Source organism: Vanellus vanellus, assembly GCF_965231255.1.
Source record: "Vanellus vanellus genome assembly, chromosome: 2".
Classification (NCBI taxonomy): Eukaryota; Metazoa; Chordata; class Aves; order Charadriiformes; family Charadriidae; genus Vanellus; species Vanellus vanellus.
In genome coordinates this window covers 129,336,315-129,355,505 of record NC_138906.1, presented here as the reverse complement: position 1 = coordinate 129,355,505, position 19,191 = coordinate 129,336,315, and the positions used below count along the sequence as shown (strand labels likewise).

The 19,191-nt window shown below is 37.0% G+C and overlaps 1 protein-coding gene across 1 annotated transcript in view; it reads right to left on the bottom strand.

Annotated features, from left to right (window-relative positions):
- The window catches only part of CHD7 (chromodomain helicase DNA binding protein 7), a gene marked incomplete at its 5' end in the record, with an annotated part of 588,463 nt that overhangs the window by 401,445 nt on the left and 167,827 nt on the right, over nucleotides 1-19,191 (bottom strand). The window contains 2 exons of the mRNA XM_082499229.1: nucleotides 9,484-9,504; nucleotides 10,457-10,588. Coding sequence (XP_082355355.1) covers nucleotides 9,484-9,504; nucleotides 10,457-10,588 — 153 coding nt within the window. The remainder of the gene's footprint in view (nucleotides 1-9,483; nucleotides 9,505-10,456; nucleotides 10,589-19,191) is intronic.

Sequence of the window (19,191 nt, the reverse complement as noted above, 5' to 3'; positions counted from 1 at the left end):
TGAACATATGCTTAGGACAATTAAAAGACAAAACCAAGCAAAAACAAAAATCAAGACACCTCTCCCTTTTTTTGTGTTTATTTTAACACATAGGTTTGATTTGAGAGGGAGTATTTTAGGGGTATTTTGCAGGTAGGATAGCCAAGTAACTTTGCAGTGAGGTAGTGGTCTTTGTCATGAAGGTTTAATTACCCACGTCGGGTCATTTGTGACATGGTTAACACTTACCAAACCATAAAGGTCAAGGAGTGTGAGTTTATAAAAGCTTGAGCACGTTGTCTTTAGAGCCTTCTCAGGTTAGTATTTCTACTCTGTCATTGCCAGTTCTTTATTTTTTTACAGCTACAGCCAGTAAGCTGGCGGTAGGCAACTTCTTTAAGTACATCTTAACCTTGACCTATGTGAAACATATCAGAACAACGGTGGGTATTTCTAATCACACTGTAGGAAACAGCTCTCTGAAAGTGGCTGTCACAGCATGTCACTTTGTCATATTTACAAGCACACAGGTATCTGAAGCACCCCAACATACCTCTAAGCAATTGGCACGATGATTTGAATCCATCGCTAGCTATGAATTAAATATCTAAACGGTTTTGGTTAACGAACTAATTATCCTAGTGGAAAATTGTATCCAGTTTATTCAGTGAGCTGGAAATAGAACAGGGGTTAGACATCGCTGTTCCCAAAGTAACTATGATTTTTTATGTGAAAGGAGAAGGCATACAAGTTAAGATATATCTTACTGATGTACATTGTAGACGGCTTAAGACCCCTCACCTAACCCAAGTCTGTCAAAAGAATCTGTGCATTCAATAAGTAGTTTGTAGCAAGAGGGGCGTAGTAATGAATAAAGAGGATGGTAAGAAGACTCTGACACTTGAAAGGTCTTTGACAGCCTGTGGCTGACCGCTGATAATGTTTAGAACAGACTTATTATCAGCCCTGCTGTATCTTATCAGAATGAACAGGGTTGTGTGAAAATTAAACAATGTGAAAAAAAATTTTCTCACACTCAGTAATTTTAATACTTTTGCACTAAAATATGCATTTCCAAAAATTAAAAAAAAAACCCAACTGTTCTTATAGTGTAGATTTTTAAAAATTATTTTCTGCATACAAAGGGCACGATCAAACCACACCATTATTTAAGTGCATTGTTATAGTACCATTTAAGCTTATACTTATAAAACCAGAATAAAGTATTTTTATTTAAAATGAGGAGCTTTGTAAATGGAAAGAAAAATACAAACATCTTTTTTTTAACCTCCTTTTGTTTGTTCCTTTGTTAATATCTTGCTCTGCTAGGTTTACAAATCCTAAATAAATAGAAATTAGTGCTCCTTACTTTGCAGTCCATTTGCTTTAGATGTTTGCCTTGAGGGACATTTGTGTATTCTACTAATGGCTGCAGCAGAGTGCTGTCTCATTTTCATTCTGGCAAAAAAAGGCCGTTTCCATGGTTACAGTTTCATTTGCTAGAGAGAAACTGATGGCTGTTAGTGATCCCATCATAAGCAACTTCTGTCAGATTTCTTATCAAGTAGACATATTTTGACAAAGTGAAAGATAACACCATAATAAGAGAACTAAGTTGCTACTCTATGTAATGAACCATTTAGCATTAAATGAAATGTGAAACCACATTCTTAAGACTGAAGGTGGAGAGGAAAACGTAATATTTATAATTTACGAAAATAAAAATATTTGGTGCAGGAATAATGATAGCCTGCTTGCTTCCTGTTGTCAAGGTAAATCTAGTAGCATAACATTGATTTATATTTTAGGGTCAGATACAAACCTTTGCCATCGTCTGTTTCACAGAAAGGCTGCGTGGAGCTATAATAACTTTCCGTTTTTCCTGGGGTTTGGTGAGGTATAGCCCAAGGCTGAATTAAGGGCTAAATGCGTGGCTGGTAGGTCAACCCCCCACCCAGTCCTAACTCAGCATATAAGACTTAGTCTAGCATTTTGCCCCACAAAATGCGTGCCATCTCTATTCAGAAGAAATACTGCAGGCTTAGAAACCTGGAAGAAACTGACCCAACCCTTTGTTCCTGTGAGCTGGGCACGATGCCAGACCACAGGCAAGATTTGCCCCCAAATATTCTGTTGTGGAGAAAGTGTTTATTGGAGCCCTGCATAACCTGAGGACTGAAGTTAAATACGGTTATTGAAGGGGAAAGAAGATATTATAGTGCTTAAATTTAGAGGCTTGCCATGTGTTTTGAGTCTTCCAGCTATCATACAGAGGCTGCATCACCAGGTTTCCAGGCTTTCTTGGTTCATTATCTCAGGAAAGTCTAAAGAAACATCCAAAAACTAACCAACAGGAATGGAGAAGAAGGGAAGGAAAAAAAATAAAAGGCATTGAAATATTAGCACAAAACCAAAATGCCATGAAAAATATATCCCAAGAGGTTGTGGGCGAGGACTGAAATAACAAAGAAAGGAATATTCAGGTAAAATTAAATACTAATACACTGTACATAAGGTGGATACCCTGGGGTTAAGTTGAAGATTTGTAGAGTATACTTGTATTAATGCATATCAAGCTTTTTCTCCTTAGACTCCTCTAGAAAGCTCCATCTATATACAGATATTTGTTTAAAATTTAATCTCACTTGAAGCAGAGTATCAGTTCATTATTGCCCTTCACTTTCTGTAGTCATTCAGCTTTACAAGTGATGTGAAATGCTATCAGACTAAAATGATAGTGCCTGATTCTTATCTAAATTAAAATTTTTTTATATTTCTCCAGCACATTTGGAAATGGGATGTAACTCTTTAATCAGTTCTAAGTAATTCTTTATTACCTTGCTTTGGAAAGGCACTTTAGAATAGCTAAGAGAGGCCAGTAGTGGTGTAGATCTACTTTGCACTCAAGGTACACTCTGGGATCAGGGCTATACGTGAATTTGAATTACCTCCAAAAAGCTCACAATCCCCCAAAGGCTTTTCTGAGATACAAAAGCAGTTGATGTCCTGTAGATTCATCTTTAATTCTTTGTTATTATAAACGCTGTATACTCCATGGAGATTTGAAAGTGTTCACTTGCCTGCCCTGAGTTGTGTTATGCTTCAGCAGAATCTTAGCTTTAAGGTACCCATTCAGCACTTCAGGTTGCTTTTGCCATTTCAAATACTACTTACAACCACAGTGTGTAATATTGTCTGGAAACGTAAGCATTAGAACTCAAAATGAATGGCACTAAGCTCATTCTTACAACGTCCTTCAGAACCGAATCCTGCAGCGGGACTCTTAATGCGCCAATGCATATGTTCCTGGAAACTGTTTGAGTCGAGGAGCCCATGTCAACAAGTCTGGAGCCAAAGTCATTCTCTGAAGTCCTATTGGTGAGGTCCTGTTTCCTTCACAAGAGCCAGACATTAGTTTCCTTCACATCCAAAGAGCCCATTGACTTGAATCCAGAATGAGTCCCTCTGTCATCTTTCTTTCAATAAGCATAAAGGATTGGATCTTCTACAGCTGCTGGTGCCGCCCTACTTCAAGTTCCACTGAAGTTAATGATAAAACTCTCTCTGGTTTGAACTGGAGCATAGTTAGGTCCATGGTATGTGCTTTTGAAAAATCCCACTCCATATGGTTTCTAGAGTTAGTGATGAACAAAAGGCACTGAAGTAATCTGTACCTTTCAGATAGGATTTCTAACATACATATAATAACATCAGTGACACAGGAATTGAGTGTGTGGCACTCTATTAAATTCCATGAGCTGTAATACCATATTTCTAAAGCTGTGGGAATGTTAATATCTGTGTTTGTACTGCAGCTGTGCTTTGCCACAACCTTGGGAATCTGTTTGTTTATGAATTAGAGTTAGGCAGAGGCAGGGTGAGGGCATCCATAACATGAACGGGGGCTGTGTGAGAAAGGACGCGGGGCCTGCATAACCCAAGAGCTGTAACTTCAGTAGGCAGTGCTCTTCAAAAGAGATACAGCTTCCTTAATACCTCCAATAAATCTAAAATGGACCGAGAGGCAACAACTAAGTTTGCATGGTTACTCCAGAAAGGCCTCCTAGAACATAATTTTGGAAATTCTTTCTTCTTTTACCTTTTACCTTAAACACAAACTTCAGATGATTTCGCTTCTGTGTTTACTGAAGCTGTTGTTGCGAGGAGCACAGACGGATCTTTCCTTTTTCTTTTCATGATATACATGATGTTCACCACAATCTACACATGGTTTGAAATAGTCCTTTTTGTTTAGAAAGTGCAGCAAAGATGACTTAACTGCATTGCCAAGATTACCGGAAATGTAAATGTAAGTGATTTGGGGTCAGGGTTGCCACTGCAGCTCAGTCCTTCCATGAGTACCTAAATAAGCAACCTAATTTTTGTCAATACTTCGCTCTTACGTGGTTTCTAATTTGAACAACGGTTGTTATGTTGTTAAACCCTAGGAACAGGCAGTCCTAACATTTAAGGGCCTAAGAGTTTTATATGTTTGACTTTCACTTGGATTTGAGCACTTCACTCCCTTAGCTCCTTCTAAAAATCACAGATGAGGAATTTAACCATTACTCATTCTTTTAAAGAAGAAAAATTCATGGGTAGATACATTTATTTGTTAGTGCCTCAGTGAAAGATGCCATGTCACCTCCTGGTGCCAGGGATCTGCTTGGGCAAAACGACAACTGTGAGCAACAACTAAAACTGACAACTTCATAACCTTGCCAAGTATTAGGAAAAAAAGGCTGTTCATTCTGCCCGTGGTGCATAAAGGGCTTTTCATGTCCCAGTAGCCAGGATGCTGCCCTGTGGGAAAAGGAAAGGTCCTGACTCAAGTTGTTTCCTGTTCAAATAAGAAATAGTAAAAGCAAATCTTGTAGCATTAGCACTATCTTAACAAACCCCAGGTCTGACACATGTGAGTCAGAAGCAGAGAAGCTCCTTCAAGCTTACATGGTAAATACCAAGGTGCAATTTGGTAGCAGGGTGTATCACAGACAAGTATCTCTTAAGAGACAGGTCTCATCCTACATAAAAGAAACAAATTTTCTGAAATCCAAGTTTAAGTCACTCTCGGTGCATTGACGTAAGAAATTTCTGAAGCAATTTGCCATTCAGCAAAGGCAGTGACATCAGTTTTCACAGGACATATCTCAGCATTCATGTGACAGATGGAAGGGGAGAGCAAATGTAGCAACATTCACCATTTTCAATAAAGCTAAGCTCAGTTGGATAGTAGGTAAGGTATTCTACTGATAAGGTAATCTTGATTTCATGATCTCACCTGAATTTTCAAGATACAAATTTAATTTTATCATTCCAAACTGATCCCAGAACTGACGTCTTCAGAAAAGTTAAGAATGGATAACACAAAAAGAACAGACAGACAAATGGACAGGTATCAGAGCATACTGTTTTAATAATGTTCAGATCAAAAGTAACACATATTTTGTCCAGAAGGATGCATAGAATATCTGTTAATGCTACGTATACTACAAGTTACAAATGTTTCCCAGCAGTAGAGAAAAGATTAGGCCAAAAGCCAGCAGTATAAGAGATTTCAAAAGGTTTCTGCAAAAGGGGGCAAGTATATTTATATTTAGTATACAGAAACCAACATTTTGGAGCAAAAAGACTTTCCCAAATCTTTTTTATTGAAAACACCATATGTAACATTTCCACATTGTACAAAGAAACCACACATTTTTTTCTGTTCAGGAGCTTCAGCAAAATCGACTCTTTCCTTCAAGCAAACAGCAAGCTTAGAATTTTCCAATGAGAAAATGAAATTTCCCAGGCAGCTTTCATGTATTTTTTTTTCTTCTATTTCAATCATTCCTGGAGTGGAAAGAAACAATTTAGCAATGTAAAGCAATACTACACAATAGTTTAGTGACAGGAAGTGAAAAATAATGTATCTTGTGGGGAAATTACACAGTTATCTAATTAGACATGATATTGTGACATATAATTAGTTTATGTTTGCTGAGTATTTACAAAAATGCAAAGCTCTTTATAAATGCTAACCATTAATATTTAACCTAGGCATATATAATTAACAAAAGCCTGTTCTAGGTGAAGCATTAGAGCTAATTAACAACCCTTCTTTCATGAGAAGTACTATCATATTCTACATTAAGGTGCTAGGACCTTGCTTTTAAGAATGAAATACAGAACCTGTACAGTGCTCTTAAATATTAAAATAGGAATTCAAGTTGTTGGGGTTTTTTGTTTGGTTGGTTGGTTTTGATAAAAACATATCCCACAGAATATCATATAGTCAGTTACTTTTTTCCTGGGCACTTGTGGGGTTGTTTTTGGAAGGGTTCCACCTAACCAAGACTTACTTGACTTCTGGAAATTAATGAGATTACATTACAGAAGAGTTTGGCAGCAGAGTGAGCAGCCATCATTCCCATTTCACTGTCACAGATAAAAGTTGGAAGTAATTCCACAATGTCAGCATGGTCACATCAGTGTGAACCATGGCAAACGAGAATTGAACCAAGCCTGTCATATGCAAGGGAAAGGTGAAATCTGGGATCTGAATTAGGTAGAGAAATGCCACAGGAGTTAGTAACAATCTCTGCTGATTCTGAGGAAAGTCCATTTTATTTTTTTTTTTTTTTTATTCAAAGAACTAGAGTTCAATTTGAAAGGCAGGAAAAAAATAAATCCTGAATTGCAAAAAAGAAGTGGCAAAGGTTTGATACATAGCGGCCCTATATTTGAGCCAAAACAAACTTTTATGACATATGGTGTTTATACAAAGAATAATGACTTCTGCTATTCCCATCCAGCTACTCTATGTAGCTTTGTACCACTGTAAATTTTGCTTGTTACATGAACTTTAGCACAGCATTTTAACAATAAAAATGTTGTGTACTGACATTTTTGTTTTGCTTCGGTTCTTCAAGGAAAGTTTAAAATTTTTGTTTCCTGTGAAGGAAATAGAATCTGATGTTCGAATACAAAATACTAGTCATAACCAATCTTTAATTTTGTGGTCTATACGGTGTGAATTTTCCTCAAATAGAAAGGTATTACTCTGCTGGCCAAAATGTCACTTAATCCACATAAGATGAGCAACACCTGCGTATTTATTAAATACTGAACTGATGAAAAAACGAGTTGGAAAAGTCTTCCTAATCAGCAGGATTAAAATAGAGACAGTCTCCAAGGATTTACTAGCATGTTATTTTACTGAGAGATTGCAGAAAACATGCTCCGACTGGGACAGGAACAGAAGGAAAAACATAGGGTGAGTAGCATAAAAAAATCCAGCCATGACACATATTAGAGCAATGTGAGAAAATAAAAAAAAAAATAAACAAAAATAGATATTGAATGAAATCAGTGCCTGGAAAGCTAAGGGAACAAAATGTGCCTAATGACTGTCCTGCAAACCTTTACTTAGGCAAATGTTCTGTGCTCATGCAAACAGCTCTATTTTTGTTAGCTGGACTGTCCATGTAAGGATAAAATTTTGCAGCTGAGTTCCTAAAAGTCTTAAGTATACTTATTTGCTTGCTCATGTCTCATTAATATAACATAATCTGCTATCTCCAGTTTTTCATCCTGGGAGATTCAAGTAAACCTTAACATTAATTTCTAAGATCCATCAGCAAAATATATTCATTATATATACACTGAGACAGAATCTCCAGCTTGTTTTGAATGAGCACTTATCCAGTGGTTGTCTTTTCCCCTGAAGCTAGTAACTGAGGAGACGACTCTTTAAATTTCTATCCATTGGGTCTAAGTATCAGAGCAATATTATAAATCATTTCGCAAAAGGAATCCAGTAATATCAAAGAAACCCCCCAATATTCAAAGTTCCAGCTTGATCTCTACAAGTTTTCTACCTCAAGCTCTGAGGATTACGTAGTAATGTTATTTTTCAAATTACTGTTTCAGTTTTCTGGAGTCATGGTAACTTTAGATAAATGCATACTTTCATTCCAGCTGATACATGATCTTCTTTTAGTCTGAAGCTGAATTCATTATAAGCTATAGAAATATGCAGAAAATGAAGACACAAACCAAGTGGTCTTAACAGATGTGATCTCATCAGGGTTCCATTTGTTAAAGGAAATCATTGAATATTAACTAAAAGTTAATTAGACCTAATTGCCAATTAGAAAGAAAAAAGTAATTTGAAATTATCCCCTGCCAGTGTCTTATTACTACCTTTAAGAAGCCTAAATCTTGAAGAGGGTCCTTAAGTGTGTTACTTGTCCATATATCAGTTCCAGTATGCTAAGTCCATTGCTAAATTCTGGTTCATTAAAGGAAGTCTCACAGACGTTGAAAGATCCAAAGGAAAAGACAAACAACTTGCCTTGAAATGCTGGAAATATTGAAGGACTCACTAACTTGCTCTTATTAGAAAAACATACACTTTTCTTTTAGTTTTGTTTTCCAAAGATCTTAATTTTCGAAAATACTTGAAGGAACACCAGACTATATCAGGGTGCAGAGATTATACTGAAATTGAAGGGACTTGCATCTGTCCAAATGATGTACACTTGATAAGAGAGTGCATCACGATGTGTACACATAACACACTTCCGTCAGTCTTTTCATCCCAGATCATTAGCTGTACAATCAAGATGACTTCTACCCATTGCTAGAAAAAACATGGGAATTCAATGTACTTTCTCTAGTGAGTATCCTAGTAAAATAATGGTCTGGAGAGACAAGAAGTAGAGCTTTCTACAGATCATACTCTTTGAATATATGTAGGAAAATAAAAGAATACTGTGACATCCACTGTAGCTGAGAAAGAAGGTAAGGGCAAATGACTGACAAGAATGCAAGGACAAGGCCATGAGGTGGTGAGGTCAATCGGTGACTGTCTTCTGCATTGAGCTGTTCTGATCCCCCTTTGAAAATTAGTGTGGTCAGTGATATGAGAAATTGCAGAAGTACTTCCACGTATCTCTTCAATCTCTCTTCTCTCCAGTCTCAAAGGAAGCTCAAGATGTGCTGTAGTTGACACGGTCAGTCAAAGGGAAAATAGTGAAAAAGTCAGATTTAGAAACCGACTTCAGGGCCTCTTTTATTAATATCTGGTCCCTTAATTTTTCAAGTAAAATGTTATTTTTATGAGAAGCAACTCTACAGATAGCACAAGAAACTGCAACTCAGCTTTGAACCCAGCTCATAAAAACTAGCACCTGCGCCTACCTAATCGTTCCAATTCTTGAAGGGCCACCTTCAAGAATTATTGTCAGTTACCAGGTTGCGTCAGCTGGCCTCTAAAATGTCAGAAAGAAGAGATAGGAAACATATTCAACCAATTCAAGCACTTAGGAGGATAAAGCTGCAATAATGGCAAGGGAGTGGACCTGGATGATCTTCCAAACCAAACCATTCTATTATATTCTATGAATTCATGGTTTAGACTTCTTCAAGAAAATTTTCCCATCAAACCAAAATAATCTCATAATAATTCCAGTCTTGCTGCTTGACACCAAAAAAAACGCCCTACACATTAATAATTTGAGCCTTTTTGCTTGAGATTTTCTATTGCCTTACAGGTATTATAAAGTGGGATCAGTAAAAGTTGTCCTGCAGTGTCTCAATTTGAAGGGATCTGCTGCAAGTTAATGCAAACTGAAATTTATTTTGCAATTAAAATATATGTGTTAACTTCTACCTAGAGTTGTCATACATAGCCACTCAGCAGTCTACACCTTTCACTGCAAAATCCACATGATCAACTGGATCCTGTTTTCCAAAACCAGTCCCAATACAGCAAACTTGTCACCACTTTGGTGAAACATAGGTTGATATCGCAACCCACTGGGCTGGTTTTGAAAATCTTTAAATAAGATAACATTCCATCATCTGAAGTAGGAATTGATGAATGTCTCCAGGCATCTTTCACTAAGTTTATGTTTTGGATTCACATTACAGTGTGTGCTTCGATTAAAAGAATTATTAGACCCATCCTTAAGGCTGCTATGGGAAAGTTTTGAAAGAAAGAATAGAAATTCACATCTCAGCTTGCATTATGAAATGAAAGACCTACTGAGACAAAAGGTGACTTATAAGGTCTTTTCCATACTTCTACACGTAAATAGTATTTCTGCCGTAAGGATTTGGGGAAATATTTTATATTGCTTTTTAGGATCACAAGGTTGGGGGTTTTTTTGAGATCTTTTCTTAAACTGACTGTCTATAATCTGGACCTTTTCCAGTTCCACAATGAGGTTTTTGTAGCATAATGTTTACTCTTAATGGACAATTATTGTCAGAGGCCTGTGCAATTCCTTAGTAACCAGAAAGACATTCTGAGGCAAAGAATCTAGCCACCTCTGTATTTGTTTATAGCTTCTGAGTATACATACAAATAAACCAGCAAAGAATCAGTAAGAATGAAAGCAACATCAGAAATAATATTTAATGAAATTGCAGGAGAAATGTAAGGGCAGCAAAAATTCATCTATCTATACATTGCAAGAGATTTCCTTACTGAGTCAGTCTTGTTCCATAAATACCGGAAATACAGAGACAGGTTTGGTTTCTTCTTCTCTACTTTTGTTTCATGCTCTATGCCCTCATTCAGCTCATATTTACTTACCTGAGATTGAGCAGTTAGATTGCTCTGTTGATCAAAAAAATCTCAAGAAACCATAAAGTATGATGATAAAACCTTTTCGTATTATGAAAGTATCTTCCATTTTTTTTTTATTTTTTTTTTCAAATGACACATGCATTCACTAAAAGGTGGGATGGAAAAGGAGAAGCCAGAGTACATCTGCTTTATAACAGTAATTTTAATTGCAGAAGAAAAACTTACTTCTTTGCCTCTTATCTCCAGGAAAGCAAGTGACAAATTTTATTGCTTAACAGAGTTCACAGAAGATGCTATTTAGGGCACAGAAAGTATACCTGAGTACTTATAAGAGTAATCCTAACAGATAGCTAGCAAAGTCACCTACCAAACGACCTTACGTGGAACTCTGTAGCTCATCTATACTGCCAATATTAAGTTTTTGTTTGTATTGTGCACATTAAACTTCACAGATATTTTCCAATCTCAAAAACTATAAGGAAATTCTTAACCACCTGAAATTTCACAAATACTGTTTTGTCATAATTGATGGGAAAAACTGACCTTTTTGTTGTCACTGTACAAACTTCTCCCTTGTCAGCAAACAAAAATCTATTATCTATTAGTAACATGGGGCCTATGGCACAGAGACAGGACTACTACTAACCCTTCTGTCTTCGTCCTGCATCCAGCCCAGGTGAAGCTTAAAATGCAACTGTTAAATGCTTCTGCACAAAGACCACATCTTATTTTTTTGTGTAAATAGTCATGACAAGTCAGTTAGGACAAATTATACATAATAGTAGAGGAGGCAAGAGATTCATAAAATCACAGAATCATAGAATGGTTTAGGTCGGAAAGGACCTTGAAGATCATAAGTTCCAACACCCCTGCTGTAGGCAGGTACACCTCTCACTAGACCAGGTTGCCCAAGGCCACGTCCAGCCTGGCCTTGAACACCTCCAGGGATGGGGCCTCCACAACCTCTGATTTCTCAGGTTATTGTTAATTCATAAATTAAAATTATAATGTTTGCATTCCTTCTGCTGGGGTTTCCAGTCCACGAGGCCAAATCTGACCTCAAGTCATAGCCAAACGTACCAGCAGGAGAGAGGAATGAGAGTTTTTGAGTTTGCAGACCACTGACAGGCATCGTGCGGATCAGGAGACCACAGCCGGGCTGTGGCATGGGTGGGGAAGCTACACGCTGGGTGTCACTAACGAACAATGTGGCAGATTCAGATGGTGATAATCTCAATGGAGGCTCTACCTGAAGGCAAAGCTACTGAGATGAGAAGTCGAAAGTGACCAGAGGACACCAGGCAGAGTTGTTAGGTCTAAGGCACAGGCAGTAGCAACCTGAATGAACATCTAGTTAAGGAAAATTTAGAACGCAGGCAGGGTTTTATGACCTGATGCAAAGCCCATTAAAGTCAATGGAAAGGTGCCTATCTGGAAGTATTTGAAAACCCCAGATGATGGTTAAGAAATGGGAAGGCTCTAGGCTTTCTAAAAATAAAAGAGCGACATTCGTAACTTAATTGACCTTACTGTTGTCAATAAATGTGAAGAGGTTCCACTGAGAAAGTTGATGTAGAAATTAATATGGGATGAATGACAGAATCTTATCCAAGACTGGGATGAAAATCTGAGGGCAGTCACCAGAAAAAAGATATTTGACTTGAGGATCATTATGCATTTTTCCCTCTTAACTTGTTCCAATGACTCATAAAACACTTAATTCAATAGAGGCAGAAATTCAGTACAGGTGAATGAGGAGCCATATTTTAGCTCTTTGGGATCTGATCCATTTTTACTGTTTCACCAACTAAGTGGTCTGTGGCTTTTGTCCTTTAAAGCCAGATATTTGCATTTAGTGAACAATTTCAAATTGCTAGTTATTTGTACAGTGGATAAATTTATCTTTTGTTTTGTGGCTAGTTTTCTGGTTTGTTTGGTTTTTTTTTGTCTGTTTTTTTATGGGTTTTGTTGTTGTTGTTGTTTTGTTTTTAAATTTGGTTTCTTTTCCCTATGGTAATGGAGCTTGACAGCATGATTCCCTCTTGGGGAACTTGGACATATGTAGCTTTTGATTTCTTGTGGAGAAAGGAGCAGCTAAATTAAAAGTAGCAGGATGTTTCTCACAAAAGGACAAATTTTCTACCCAGCTTGAGTTGTGGCTCAACTTGAGTAGTTCTGTGGGAGAAATCATGCTCCCTACTGGGGAATAATTGCCAGTGGCATTCCCAGTGGGCATGCCATTTTAGCGCAGTTTCCCTAAACCTTAATCCTGCATGTAGTAGAGTCACCAAGGAGTTGTGACAGGAGTCACGTAAGAGAGAAGGATGCAGTCATTCCAGTGGGAATGTTGTTTGGGTGAATAGTTCATAATTTGGCCTTCAAACAAGAATGACCTTTTAGGTAAGACCTCAGTGAAAATCTGGGTTTGATTGCTGGGCATCTCGTAACCTCTTGTGTGGCCACGAATAAGGCTCCTTATTTCCCTCTGTCTTGGTTACTTATCAGCAATACTCCCTTCTCTTGCAGAAGTGTTCTGAAGAGTTCATTAATATTTGTGAAGGATTAAATGAAGAACTTAGTGAAGTAGAAATAATTCAGGGCTGGGCACTTGGGTGCACAGTATTATTCCCAGAAAAAAAAAAAAAAAAAAAAACCCAAAACAAATCCCTAATTGATTCGGAGTGTTGAGGAAATGTTCTTCCATGTTCCCCAGATGACAAAAAATCCCAATGTGTACAAAATATGAATAGGACAAGCAATCGTGCTTGAAGCAGAAACTTGACATTGTGCCTCAACTTAACTCGAACCATCTGGTCACGCCTGAACAGTAGTAAAAGCCCTGAAAAAACACAAAGTGGAGCACATACAAACCCAGGTGATAAGTAAGTATCAGAGAATTCACTTCATTACAAAGTGACAAAAATAAGTTTATCAGACATGCTCAAGTATAGGCAAACAGGTCCAATTAAAAAAAAGTCCTCAGCAAGTCTGACCCCGCAATTAATCATGATAACTTACTGAAATAACAATTAACTGCAGCTTAAATGATAGTCTGAAGAGGAAGTGGCTTTCTAGGGGACAAAATGCGTGAGCTGGGAAATGAGACTTACGAATTTCATCGTTTGTACCTGCAACGGGTACCTTACAAGATAATGTTGCCAATGTATTGCAGACCCACCATGTCTGGCTAGACTGAGATCCCTTTGAAAATTTGGTTTACAGTCAGTTTGAAAAGATGCACAGTACATTACCAGAGGGAAAAGCAAGAGATTTGAATTTTAATGTAGTGCTCAAAATTTTGATGTCTTTATTACTATTTTCCCTTAGATTGTCTTCAGTGTTTTAAATCTTCAGCCTTGACTTTACAAAAAAATAAATGTCTACGTGGAGGTGAGGGAGCAGTCAATGAATATAACAAAAAAAGTATTTTAAGTTTTAGGTGGATACTCTTGAGATATAAGTGGCGAGCGGGCTCGAATGAAATGAATACAGAATCTGAATCACATACAATTTACCTCAAGATTCTAGCAATATTGTCAATGTTCTCTGGTACATTTGATTTCAAGTAATATGTTTTATATTGCATTATTCTATCACATTAGAAGTTACTCTACAATTAATAGGAACTGATTACTTTCTCTAATGAGTCATTGTTTACCATTGTAGAGTATTAGTTTAGCTTAGGGTCTTGAGCCTAAAAGCACAATTTTTGCAAAACACTTAAGGCAATCATAAGTCCATAGAAGCCTTCTGTATAACCTATTTTACTGACAAACAATTACATTTTAGATTGAAGAGGTGAAATGATTAAGAATATTTGACTTAGTTGCCATGACAGCATGCATTTTTCATCAGGCAGAGTGTAATTACTACAATTTCAATGATGTAAAATCAAGAAAGATGATAACAAACAGCAGAACCATGGAGATATTGCCATTGCAACCAGGTTGCCATGGCAACAGTGATAATAATCTCAGTGATAGATGTTTTCTCTTGCTCTTTCCATTTTGTACGGTTATAACATTCAGAGCCAGTTTTTACCACAGCTTTTTATAGTTTATTAGACTGTCAAAATAGTTTATGAGATGTTGTTGCAAAGGAAATGACTGAGTTCCGCAGCCTAATAAAAATGCCAAATACTCTGTTTACATACTGCTCCAGCATTTAACAAACATTAAAAAATTGTATGAAAAATGATTTGATATTGTATCTGTATTAATCAATTTGCAAGGCATAAGCTCTGTCACTGAAGGTCAAATGAATACCTTCCAAGCATTACTTTTAGAGAGCCCTTTTAAAGTTTATTCTTGACACCGTGCTGCCAACTCCTTTTACCTGAGCTGCTGCAAAACATGCTCACAGGAAATACTTCATAAGACTAGTAGATAGTTAGCTAGAAAAATCATGCTAATGACTTAAATAATGTAGGAACATTTAACAACTTCGCATCAAAAAAGTGCTCAACGCAGATTAAAGGATACTTTATTCAGCGAAAGTCCACCATAGACATGAGATAGCACACCAAAAGTAACATAAGGTGTGCATGGGTTTTGTATATAGGTACACATACACATACACACAAACTATTGTATGCATACACTACTTTATGCAGTATGTTTGTAGTGTATATATGAAGACAGAGAATAAATAATGTCTTCACAATGTTACCTCCTGTGCTACAGAGGTATTAGAAGGCACTGATTAGCAGAGGAAGCATTGAGATTTACTTCTGAGGCAGAAATAACCCCCCTTTTTATAGTTTTAAAGACTGACTTTCTAAATCTGAAACAATAACTCTTTAGGGAGCAATGCAATTTTTAAAGGGAATTTTTAGAATTTTTGCAAAAGAAATATTTGAATATCCTCACCTATTTTTCCCTATCTTTTTCTCCCTAACCTTAGCAACAGTCACCTTCCATCTTAAAAAATTATAGAAATATTCTGAGAGACAAACACATTTAAAATCTGAATATTGAATACAATAAATTATCGTTCTTCATTGAAGTTACCCCAAATTTATTTACATAACTGAAAGAATTGCTAGAACTGCAGCTTTTCCTACCATCCAGTTGAACCAGCTGCCTTATACATTTGCTCAGCACTGGGACCTTCAGTAGAGAACAAAACCCAGAGAGAAAAAGGGAGGGACTCCTGAAACGTTATGGTTAAACAGGTGGGTAATGGGGCAGGAAGATTCAGAAAGAGCATGAATGATTATGCACTGCTTTGAGGTGTTAATGTGGATTTGAGGACGGACATGGGGGACTGTTGCCATAATATCAAGTCAGTGGTGACTGATGCCATCAGCTTCAGTCATGCTGCTCCCCGAAACAGTTGTGTCAAGGAGCACAGCCCCTTCATCATCTGGACCTGACTTTGCTCATCCCATGACACAGAGGCAAATGTACATACTGTAATTCCTCCATGAAAATGAACAAATTTCCTGTTTAGAGACCTGTTAAGAGGTCCTAAAGTCTTTCTTAAGTGTTGTAGACAACTGTAACCCACAGTTATGAGTCACTGTTCAATCTAGGTTATCTTGAAAATGAAATAAAGCAAAAGTACTGAAAAAAGCCTAAAGTACAGAAAACATTTAGTTTGTTAATAGAACACTACTAAGTGCTACTGACAGCTTATTCCTTTGGTATTTATACTTTGGATAAACTAGAGATTTTTAAATTTTACGTATGCTTGGGGAAAAAATAAATTAATAGATGTCTATCTGTCCCAAACCAAATAAGAATTTAAATGGTTATGACTTGTTACAGTTAATGGGTAACACATGTTTAGACTGTCTATGATGCTTGGAAAACTTTTCTTTGTTGTATATGCTAAACATCTATACAGTATGTATGCGTGGGTGAGAGAGATGAAGAGAAGGAAGTCTGGTCTTCAAGAAGATCCAATGTAAGAAGCTGAAAATGATATGTAGCGGCCAAGATTGAGTAATCATAGACAAAATCAGAGATGTTTTAAGACATAATAATTGTTGACACTAAAGAACTGATCCTAACAGTACATTTGGTAAAATTTCTTTAGTCTAACTTTATCAGATTCTGAGAAAGGAGCACTTTTTTAATATCAAAATGCCTTGTGCTTTGAGAACGAGGTGTTCAAATGTAATTTTTCTTCTCTCAATTTCACATCGTTACTTTTAATTATGCTTCCTTACAATTAAATAATTTGGTATAAAGTCGTGTTGTTAAGGATCAAACATTTGTAGTTCCATCTTAATTTTCATTTACAGTTTAACTATACTAAGAGACACCGTCAGTTTAATAGAAACATGCTATTCCCTGAACGTCCTTTTGCTTTGTATTCTTATTCATACTACACATAAATTGCACAAAAAACATAACTGAAAGAAATTCAAAGAAAAAAGAATCTGTTTAGCAGGGGGAGCAGAGGGAAAGAGCTAGAGTACTTTAAGCTACTTAAGTTCTTTATTTGAAACTAAGCAGTTTCCAGGATGGTGGCATCTCTTTATATAATCTTTTCTTCCCAAAGGTATCCATCCTTTCAGCCAACTCACCATTTCTGCTGCTGTTCTTTAAAACTCTTTCCAGATTCACAGTATAGTTTTTTGACAATGAGCAGCCAAAAAAAACCCCAGCCCCACCATGCAATAGTCTAACTGAGATGACATAGGAGCTGTAGAGATACTGTTACTTACCTCCTCCACCATATGATGTCTTTGTGCTTGCAGCCTAAAATTGCACCGCCCTTTTTCTGGCAGCTGTTACACATTGCAAATTGATGAATACTTTGCTGTCCACAGTTAATCCCATGTGTTCCTTGCACCATTATTACTTCCCAGGTTTGTCTCCTTCATCAAATGAACATCCTTGCATTGTGTCTGCCAAATATTATATACCTTATGCCAAATTTAATTTTTCTTTTTTGTTTATACAGTTACAGAACACAGTCCTTTTCATCTATTTTTCCTTGGCCTCCGAGGTGGTTAAACTTCTTACGGTCTTTGAATTTCACTAATAGACCTGACTATTAATAACTTAACAAAAATTATAAATAACTTCCACCGACCATCAATCCTGCTTGTGCCTTGCTAGACTTTCTCCAACTCAGTGCATTCAATTTATCATTACTTTGTGTTTATTGTTTTTTTTTTTGTCACTTTTCAGATCTCAGATCAGTCTTTCTTTTCCAGTTTAACTACATTCTCAATTCTTATTTGTATCAAATGCTAGGTACAAATGCTAGCTATCACTCATCCACCAATTTTACAATTTGAAGGAAAGAAGGAGAGAATGAAAGCAAAAAAAAAAAAAAAAAAGAAGTCATTCATCTGGAAAGCCATATGCTTGAGACTTGCCTAGTTTTTAAAGTCTAATTTCTTATGCATTGGTATTATGTTGGAGATTCTTATATATTTTGTTGGGAATATACATAAAATTTCCACTAATTGTAATGAACATTAATTACAGCCTTTAAGTGTCTATCCCTGCTTTTTGACATGGCATTCAGCACATACTGCCCATCATTCTGTAGGCAGCCTCTTGTAAGGGATGTCCTTGGAGATTTTAAATGGTGAGAGGGCCCTTTGCTGGTTTTCCAAACACATCAGTTGCACTAACATGTGAATAAACAGAAGGAAATTTAAATACAGAAACAGAAATTACAGCTTTGCAACTTTATTTTGTGCACCTAATTGAAAATCCAGAGACATTCTGTAAGCTCTAAGATTTTCTGAGTGCACAGATAGTAAATGGGATTGATAGTCTACAAAAGAAGATGCAAGAGATTTCCCAAGAATGACCTTCCTGACAGGGAACGGGCTAACCCTCTCCCCCAGCCCCACAGTTTTTGGTAGTGATTGTCAGTTTTGGAGTAGAGCTGAAACAATTCCTCTTGCTGGGTGTCTAAGCACATACTGCTTTCAAATATAATTACATTATAGAGTATGGGATTATCACTCCCAACTTCCCTTGAAAAGGTGGAGAATCGGAAGCACCGAGTCTCAAGAAGCAGTTCCCTTCTTCAAACAGAGTAAATGCAGGTGCCTGAAAAACTAGCATAAACCCCTGACAAAGAGCTGTATCCACACCGAAATGGTGATACACATTTGAAAGTCTGCACTCTACTCTGAGCTGCTGATACCCTGGAAGACTACGTCCTTGCCTGTGACAGCCCTTCAGAAATGCTTCAGAAATGTCGTTTTGTAGAATATCACCCTCCTGTATAACACCGTGAAGGAGAGATGACGTTTTGTCCAGGGCAGTAAGTGATCCCCTGGACTTGGTCCCATGCTGACAACTGATACACCTTGAGGCATTTTAATCTGCTGGCTGTGTGCCAGCACCTTCCTCTATCTAAATGCAGGACACATCTGTTTCTGGGTGGGTATGTGACAAAAACCTGAGTCGCAGTAATCGAGTAAGATAGTGTTGCTAAAGAGCTTATAATGGAATTTCTTTTTAGAGAGAATTTCATCAATAATTAAAGCTCCCACCTGTCCGCTGTCCTGTATTTTAATTATACCTGATGTCTCTCGTCCCGCAAAATGCTGATATATGGAACTACTGCTTGTCCCTTAATTTCAAGATTAATTAATTGTTGCCATTGTGTGCAATCTCATTAGGAACACTGTAGAAAAAAAAATTATAACTAAGTAT